The 9,534-nt window shown below is 40.7% G+C and overlaps 1 protein-coding gene across 1 annotated transcript; it reads left to right on the top strand.

The window, feature by feature from the left end:
- The first annotated feature begins 2,545 nt into the window (after positions 1–2,545).
- tbc1d20 (TBC1 domain family, member 20) lies at positions 2,546–9,000 on the top strand. Its single transcript, XM_030091466.1, has 8 exons — positions 2,546–2,927; positions 4,330–4,515; positions 4,642–4,722; positions 5,383–5,569; positions 5,689–5,790; positions 6,304–6,445; positions 6,654–6,832; positions 6,960–9,000. The coding sequence occupies exons 1-8, from the start codon at positions 2,849–2,851 to the stop codon at positions 7,222–7,224; spliced, it is 1,221 nt and encodes a 406-aa protein (XP_029947326.1). The 5' UTR covers positions 2,546–2,848; the 3' UTR covers positions 7,225–9,000.
- The last annotated feature ends 534 nt before the right edge of the window (positions 9,001–9,534 follow it).

The following is a 9,534-nucleotide window of genomic DNA, read 5'->3' as shown; positions in this document are numbered from 1 at the left end:
GAATGTGCAAGCTGAGGATCCAGGTACCAAAATTAGAAAGGGCATCAGGAGAGACCTAATACAGGCAGCCATTAGTCTAACACACCACAAAACAATGTGGTGACTGAGTCCACATGCAGAACATGAGGAGTGCTGAGTGTTTAAAGATGAACGTGATCATGCAACTATGACCTTTGACCTCTGAGAGGACCAGAAGCAAGCCAGAAAGACCCATACGCTCCACAACCTACAAACTCAAATCTGATGCTCATCTCACAAATAAATAAACTAGAGCAGATTAGATTAGGCGATAATGGAATAATGAACTGGGGCGTGAAAAGTGAAAATCCAGGTATGAAATTACACAAGACAATCAGGAGAGGCCTACAGATAACTGTTAGTCTAACACAAGAAAACAAAGTAACCGAGTCCACATGCAGAATATGAAGAGTGAATGAAGAGTGATTAAAGAGCAGTGTGATCATGCATATATGACCTCTGACCCCTGAGAATGCCAGAAGCAGGCCAGGGAGGCCAACAAGGCCCAAATAACCTGTGGCCATCCCAGAGTCCAGATCCAAGCCACTCCCCCATCCACGCACTGGTCCAGAAGGGGGCAGAAGGAGGCCCCGGCTGGGACCCCCGGCGGCTACGGGGCCTGGGCCTCAGGGAGCCATATGGAACATGGAGGTGTTAAACACACAAACACCCACACACAAGTTAACACTTTAATAAATGACTTTGTCCTTGTTTCTGCAGATCAGTAAACCTTTGGTGAAGTTGCACAAAGAGAGAATCAACACCAGCACTGAGCAGCTCAAGTCTCTCCTGGGTCCAGAGTTCCTCAAACAGCAGCCACACTCTAAGCAGGAGAAAGCAGACATCTGGAAGATGACAGTTGTCTTCCTGACACAGCTGCAGCAACAGAACCAACAGCAGAGAAAAATTATGAACCACTACAACAAGCTGCAGTCATCCTCTGATACCAACCCGAGAGAGGCTGACTTTTCTCCTCTCAGCTCCACAGTCCAGACCAGCTGCACCAAAGACAGGAGTCCAGTCAACAGCGCCCGTTAGAGGCCCTGGTAGACACCTTCACACTGCAGATGATACAAACTCACAAGATCATATTGGTCAATGACCACTGGACTGAATTAAGTCATATCTTATTGACTATAGCTTTCTGGATCTGAAAAAGATTGGATTGAATTTGCAATACAATATTTCCTGAGGAAATCATTGCAAAAAATACCCTTCATCTTAAGGAAGAAAGCATTTTGTCATCCATGGTGCATGAATGTAATTTGATTGCATGAGCAATCTGTCTTAAAAGGTACTCCTGTATCATTTGTCATTGATCTTCAAGGTCAAACCTTCAAATGATCACAATGGACTCTGTCTCCATTCATGAACTGATGTGACTAAAACCTGATCTGTTGTAGGATCCAAATGTTTTCTCTTCCTTGTGAAATATTTGTTTGGTCGTAAGAAGCTTTGTTACCTTTAAGTTCCACTGTGAATTAAACACAGTATTACTGTCATACATGTGACCCTTCAATTAGTATTGATCATGCTGATCAACGGCCTTCCTCACCCATTTTACGGCATTGAGTTAAATTTAACATGGCTTTTTCATAATTCATAAAATGGCATGACCTGTTTTCATTGATGAAATTACTGTTTCATTCAAACAATATGATCTGTAATCAGGTGAGAATCAGGGTTGTCTTCTGCCCTTTAGAAATTGAACTCCATTTGGAGAAAATGTTCATAACATTGTGTTTTATGTGATAAAATACAGTACATTGTCTCTTATAGAGACTGTTGTTTCTCTGCTCTCTCTGAGTATAGTCTTGTAACAACCTACAAGCTGTTGTTGTGATGTATCATCATCTCTTGTTGAATTTAGTTATAATGTGGCTCACTGTTCAATTAAAAAAATACCTGTTGAATAGATACTGTTTCTGCCTCTAATGTTTTCTTCTAATGATTCTGTTTCTGCCTCTAATGTTTGAGATTCACAACCTTCTTTCAGATTAACAAAATGCACAGTGGTTCTTCATCTTCAATAAACTGATCACAAACTATGACACCTACTGTTGTGTACCACAAATATAACGATCATGAAACACACCAATTCAACAACAATTCAAGTCAACATTTTTCATAAGGAGTGGTGTTCAGCACCGTGACATATTGTTACATTAAGAAATTTCAGCAATTAAACCAAATGACAAAGTCTTGAAACAAACCTTTATACACAAGACTGTTGTATGTTTTCTCATTTTGTGTGTTTTCATATTAAAATGTGTGACATGAATCTTTTCCTTTCTTGAACAAGTTGTTAAATGAATCTAAATCGACACATAATCAGAGACATTTCTATTGTTTGTCTGATGAGAGGACAAAGTGAAACCAGATAAAACTCTCTCCCCCTCATTATTATTATTATTATTTTATTTTATTTTATTTTATTTTATTTTATTTTATTTTGTTTCGACAAACTAAGACCCCGCCCCTATTACGCTTCACTCAACTTGCTACGTCATCACGCGCTCTGTAGGGAGGCTAAGCTAACACAGCTAATGGAGCTGTATCCTTGGTCGTGTATTCTCATGTAAACATGTAGCCGCTGTTTGGCCGCTTTGCTATTGGAGGGTGTTGGATAGGTGTTTTGCTGTTTGTCAGTGCTCCGAATAACGATGGCCTTGTTGCGGACAGTTGCGGTTTGTGAACTGGGGCATTGCAGTCTGGTAACTAGCTGGCCGTCTGTGTTTGTATGAGCCGGCCTCTGCTAATTAGACAGCCAGCTAGCTTCAGCTCGGCAGCTTAGCCAAACAAAGAAGGATGGACAGAAATCATATCTAACATGGACACACCGACAACTGCAGAGGAAATGAAGAAACCCAGGAGTGTTGGCGCTTCGTCGCCAGTCAATGGAAAGCAAGGTAACTGTGTCAAGTGTTGTCAGCTGTGTTCAGTCTGTGCTATCATATGATCTGCAGGCTCCAGCAGTAAAGATGATCACAAGACTACTTCTCACAGATGGAAACATGTTGGAATGTGTTCTTCATGTAGCCGCAGTCGCTTCAGTTCTTCCTAAATACACATACCAGCCTTTCCATTATTTATATTTGGAGAAGGTAATGTCATAGTACTCCTCTTCAAAGCTTATAGTTATTCAGTTCCTGTTGACATAGTCTGAAATGTATCATTGTTATATTTTTTGATTGGGGTGTACTCTAACTCTCAGGAAGACACCACATTGTCTTCTCCTGAAATAAAGGATTAGTCTTTAGTAGATTTTTTTCCTATGCTGTAAAGTGCTTAATCTTGACAATTAATTGTAGTCCATTTTCCCTTTTGTTGTGATGCCTGAGCTGTAAGCAGCATGCATTTGTGGGATGAGCAGCAGAACTGGGTATGTTGTTTTCACCCTTGAAAGAGTTGACAAATACTCTCTTTTAATGCCAATCAGCTTGTCTTTGCTGTTGACTGTTTTTTTGTTTGCAAGGATGCTTGAAATCTGAAGAAATGCAATATTCTGATCACACACTCATGTGCAGTGGGTGGTTGTGTTGGTCACTGTTGCTCACAGATGTTCAGTGGGAACTACTTCCAGGTCAACCCTCATTCTCTGATGAACCCCACTATATAGGGGCCAGTGTTGTCAGAAACTAGAACTACAGGATTACCAGTGGATGCAAAAATGAATCAAAAGCAACAGTAAGAAAAATTTATGGCATTGAGAATATTTGGCTGTTTTTTTGTTTGTTTTTTTTTTTGGTGTATTGCACATACTCAGCTCTGCTTCTCACAAATACAAGTTCCCTAGTTATGCATCACCATTTAAATTTTTTTTTCTTAATTTCTATTGTAATTTATTGTATGGTGTATTGTAATTTATAACTCTGTAACCCCCAGGACTCCCTTGAAAAAGAGGTTTTTAATCTCAACGGGACTTTCCTGGCTAAGTAAAGGTTAAACAAACAAAATTGATTTAATCAGTTGATTAATCAAGCTTTCCAGTGGTATACAGTTTATTGCCTGTTGTTGGCACTGATGACTTAAAGACAAAATCCAACAAGACAAGATTTCCAAGCTTTTTTGTTGTCAGGCAAAATGTTAAAGATCCTTTTCTAGATTTACAGTTGTCCAACCTTATTAAATGTGTAGTTTAAATATGTCTGAAAGCTTCAAGTCAAAATAAACGCTTGCTCTGTGAATGCTGAATTTCTTTGTATGGCTTTGGATTTTGTTTGTGTTTGTTATTTAGTTGCTAGTCAGTGGAGAAACTAAACAAAGGTTAACTCGTAAAACATGTTTGTTTGTTTGTTTGTTTTGCCCTAGACTGGGACAGCAAGAAAAGGAGGAAAATTGCAGACATCACACAGGCCCTCAGTGTGAGCCCGGTGGACGTAGCAGCTCTGAGAAGGATGGCTATCAGTGAGGGGGGGTTGCTGACTGATGAAATACGCTGTCAGGTTTGGCCCAAGCTCCTCAACGTCCCCCAGAATGTATTGGATCAAGATCCAGGTATTTTGTCCCAGCTACTTCCAGAGATGGTGTGGATGAATGAATGAATGAATGAATGAATGAATGAATGCAGCTGCACTTACTTCTCCTCACACAAACTTGTTGATTGTCATATATTTTGGACAGAAATAGTGGAGCGAGAAAATAACAAGGACTACAACCAGGTGTTACTGGATGTTCAGCGTTCATTGCGGCGGTTCCCACCTGGTGAGTATATCTTACTTCCTTATCTGTGTTCAAATGGTATTGACAGTAACCGGCAATAATTCTTGTACTAGGATTAAAAGAAATGGTTCTTATGTAAAATAATGACATTAAAAACTCTAAGAATGAACAGTTGTTTTAACAGTGCCCAAGCTGCATAGTTTAATTTTGCCTTCAGTGTCCTCAGCATATTTCTCTGGTCGCTCTCATGAATCTCATAACACTGTGCTGTGAAACGCTTTTCATGTTCAGTAATTTATAGCCTTTAAAGCTTGTTAACGTCTAACACCAATCACAAACACAGTTGAACATTGGACCTGGAATATGATATTAACTCACTTTTTTGTATTTCAACTTTTAAGTATTACAAGTGACACAAAAAATTTCCATCACCTGTTCATCAGCTTCAGCTAAAACCAGATTCATTCTTTGTTGAGAGAATATACAGTTCATGTTTGTATTCATGCTTTCGTTTGACTTTAGGATTACAGAAATGTAAAATAAATTCCTCATTGATCTGATCATCACAGTTCAAGTCAACATTAATAAATGTCTGATCTGGTCATGAACAATCGGATCTCCGTACCTCAGATGTTTTACATTGAAGAGAACAGTGAGACGAGGCTATCCACGCCGACTGCTGTGTTTCGTGGATTTGTGCAGGCATGCCAGACGAGCAGAGAGAGGGTCTTCAGGAAGAGCTGATTGACATTATCCTGAGAGTCCTGGTCCGTAACCCTCAGCTGCACTACTACCAAGGATACCATGACATAGTGGTCACCTTTTTATTAGTCCTGGGAGAGCGCCTTGCCACTGCTCTGGTGGAGAAACTCTCCACTCATCACCTCAGGTACCCCGCACAGACAGCCCGCACACTGAAACTGGAACAGGTTCATTATTCTATGACCTGCCTTCTGTCTTTTTGAGCAGTGTGTTTCTCAAAATTTCACTCAGTGCTCTCTTTCCTAGGGACTTCATGGATCCCACCATGGACAACACAAAACACATTCTTAACTATCTGATGCCCATCATTGAAAAGGTCAACCCCGAAGTGCACGACTTCATGCAGCAGTAAGAACATGCTGGTGTTTTTGGCGACAGTAGATCAGGTCTAATCATGTTACAGTAGAATAGAAATCCTTTAAAAACGAGTCAGTGTTTTAAGTATCGAGTGCAGTTTCCAAGACAGCCGTGCAGGAAACTGCAGGTGTAGCTCTACACTTTTTATATTCATAACACATAAACTTAAAGGTTCTGGGTATTTTTAGAATATAATTGTGATAATTATAGCCACAGTTAATAAAATAGATAAACAAATCCACCTGATGTTATCAAGTGTTCTAAGATAGGCTTGTTGTATTTGAATTTTCTTTACATCAAAGCTGCATTTATAAATAAAAACAAAGGCATGAAATTTGTTTCAGTTTGAATTAAAAGAAAAACATCCAGTTAGTTGCGGCCTAGCTTTGTCTTTTCATGTTTATTCCCCCATGAGAATCTTAAGTTAAATCGCAGTTTTGAGTTTTTCAAAGATTTGTTTTTGTTTGTTGATGTGAGTCGATCTCCTGGCCTGCTGCTTCTCAGGGCTGAGGTGGGGACAGTCTTCGCTCTCAGCTGGCTCATCACCTGGTTCGGCCACGTCCTGTCAGACTTCCGTCACGTTGTGCGGTTGTATGACTTCTTCTTGGCGTGCCACCCACTGATGCCTATCTACTTTGCTGCTGTGGTGAGATTTGTGTATTCTCTAATCCTTAATTACATAGAAAGACAGTTTGTAGTTGCAGTTCGTGTTACAACCAAAGGTGATAGGTTTGTCACTGTGCCTTTTAATCATTGGGTAAAGCCAAATCAGAAAATGCAGTTATTAAGAGCAATGGACATCAAATATCTTATTTATCGTCACCCCTCGCTCATGTGCCCTCATCCGTTTTCAGATTGTGCTGTACAGAGAGGAGGAGGTGTTGGAGTGTGAATGCGACATGGCCATGGTTCACCACCTGCTGTCGCAGATTCCACAGGACCTGCCGTACGAGATGCTCATCAGCCGGGCGGGAGACCTCTTTGTCCAGTTCCCTCCCTCTGAACTGGCCAGAGAGGCCGCGTCTCACGAAAGGTACTAAATCCTTTCAGATGTTGCCGTAGATTCGAGTAGCCTAAGTGAATGCAGTCTTTTAATTCTTTCAGATCACGTGTCATAGTTGCCGTCTGGATAACCTTCTCATGTTCTGTCTCCTCTACAGCACGGCAGCCTCGACCTTTAAGGACTTCGACCTTGCATCGACTCAACAGCGACCGGACTCGGTTCTGCGCCGCAGACGCAGGCAGAAGCAGGCCGCCATGGAGAGCTCGGCAGCGAACTCGGTCGTCGCCGTGGCGCGGCCTTCAGCGGCACGGCGGTTCGTCCGCTTGGCGGTCATGGGTCTGACTGTGGCTTTGGGCGCGGCGGCGCTCGCGGTGGTCAACACCGCGCTGGAGTGGGCGCCCAAACTCGACCTCTTTCCATGAACTGCTCGACTTCGACTCTTACACTCCCGCTTCAGCTGTCCATGACCGAATCCCGCCGACGGGTCTGTTTACAGGATCCCTTTAATTAAAGCGTACACCACAGGGTCTGGAACACTGTCAGCAACGCGCACTCTAAACTCAACCTGTTAACGCGTCTCTCTTCAAAACATCCTGCTCTCCTCTAAGACCCCTCCAGTGGGCCTTTTTATGATTCCTTAAGAGTGTGAGCTGCTGAAGTTCTTGTTATAATTAGACTATTTCTAAAGACTTTGTCCAGTTGTGTCATCATTAAAGTTTATTTATATCCTGGACTAGGAGAATCCGATGTGCAGTTATGCTGAACGCTTGGTGGACACACTTCCTTTGAAACTGCTGCCAACTTAGAGAGAGTGTGTGTGTGTGAGAGTTTATTTGTTTGCTATTTGATACCTGGACAGAGACCAAAATGAGGATTCGTAGAGTCCTCTCTGTAATTTTTTTGTTGTTATTTTAAGGGATGTAAGTGACTGTATAGCAGCGTGACACACAGGCACTTTTAGGGTCATGACGTTATTTCATTGTTTTTAGGTTGTTCTGTATTTTAATGTTTGAAGTTGTCTTCACGCAGGAAAAAAAAAAGGATGTTCCTTTTTAGGAGGGAGTACAAAACCATAAAAACACGATTTATTTTGGACTCATGGCTTGAGTCAGCTAAGCTTCTGTACCTATACAGATAAATTGTAGTTGGTGTTGAAAAATTAAATGTATTGTAGCTTACATGAAGCAGAATTTCCTTATATGTAAATTTAAAAAAAGAGGCTGAGACAGTCAAGCTTTCACTGTTCAGAAAGACAAACTGGTTTCAAAATGTTTTCTAGACAAATAGTTCAGCTTAACCTTGAAAAATGTGTGAAGTGATTTCCACATCACTTTCAGTGGAGCAGATGGAGTCTCTGAATATAGCCAACCACACACTTCATTTCAAGGGAACGTTAAATACTATTGGGATAATTAAAAGTGGAATAGATAATCTTTGAATTGACAGTGAGGGACTGTTTGCACTGGAAATATCACCATAAAACGATCAGCATTTCTTTGATCGGTGCTTCGTTTAATCCCACTGCAAAGGTGCTTCTGTCAGACCCGAACCTTCACGTTAATGCTGTGTAAGATCTTTAACATAACTTCAGCTTGATTTCAACTCCACCGTCACTTTGCTGTACATCTATATTCGAGTGGTCCAGCCCATTTGATGTATTTAGGTAATTTTATTCAGTCTTATGGATGGATCCTTTGAAAACATAATCCTGCACTCGACTGTAATGTTTATATTTATTTTGCTTAACATAAATCTTCATTATTGAGCGCAAACACATAGTCACCTCCTGAAGATAAAACTTCTTAAGTCAGTTGAAGTCATCGATTTGATGTTGGAAAATGCTGTTTTTGCTTCTTTTTTTTTTTTCTAAATGAATATTTTTGTATCCTCAGAAGTGAGTATACTGCGTCACCGTTTGTGGGCCTGCTGATCTCAGACTGAGAACTTAAGACATGAAGGAGGGTCAGTGGGGTCTGACTGAAGGTGAGCTGGCACATATTCAAGGACGCTCTTCAGAGCATAGATGTTGAACAGTATTCTAATGTACCGCGCATCTGCACTCACCGTTACTCATTCATTTTAATTGCACTAAATTCTTTCTTTGCCTTTTAAGTTTATTTTTGTTATAACAAAAACCGTCATACTGATGTAAAGTTGTAAAAGAGAATGCTAATAAACTAGAGTGAATATGTTTAAGATGCTTGTTGAATCGTTTGTTTTCTCAAATATTGTTTCTTCTGGTGGTGAAGGGTGAAGCAACCCAGATGGTGTTTCAGGCACCTCAAAGGGTGTTCAAGGCTACTGAGATGGAAATAAAGTGTATCCGATGCCCATGACTTAATGTATTTTAGCCTAAATAGGGTCTCAGGTCAGTTATTTCTACAGTAAGCAGCTGTAACATGTTGAAAAATGTAAAGTGAGCTGTATTTCCTGTGAAGAACCCAGAGGCAGAGTGGAGGGATTCAATCTGCTCCATCTAAGTTTATTCCACAATTTAACAACCAGCTCTCTCCATGTTATTCTTTATATACACTTTCCCAGTGAAAAGTGAGTCCACAGTATCTGGTTTAATTAGAACATTCACAGGTGGGACAAAAAAATCCAACATCTTTTCCACTTACATTGCGTTGGATTTTGTTCTCATCCTGTGCCAAAGCCACACGTGTGACGTTCTTAACAAATAAAATCATTGGGAAATCTATGGAAAATTCAGTGAATTATTCTACTTTAGG

Source organism: Salarias fasciatus, chromosome 5 (genome assembly GCF_902148845.1).
Source record: "Salarias fasciatus chromosome 5, fSalaFa1.1, whole genome shotgun sequence".
Taxonomy (NCBI): domain Eukaryota; kingdom Metazoa; phylum Chordata; class Actinopteri; order Blenniiformes; family Blenniidae; genus Salarias; species Salarias fasciatus.
Note: the sequence above shows the minus strand (reverse complement) of the source record. Positions and strands in the feature narration are given on the sequence as shown.

What these genes read in the sequence shown, in the direction of transcription:
- tbc1d20 (XM_030091466.1), top strand. Translation starts at nt 2,849, where the DNA reads ATGGACACACCGACAACTGCAGAGGAAATGAAGAAACCCAGGAGTGTT. An exon ending in CTATCTACTTTGCTGCTGTG is followed by an intron (nt 6,446 to 6,653) that starts GTGAGATTTGTG and finishes ATCCGTTTTCAG; the next exon opens with ATTGTGCTGTACAGAGAGGA. An exon ending in GAGGCCGCGTCTCACGAAAG is followed by an intron (nt 6,833 to 6,959) that starts GTACTAAATCCT and finishes TCTCCTCTACAG; the next exon opens with CACGGCAGCCTCGACCTTTA.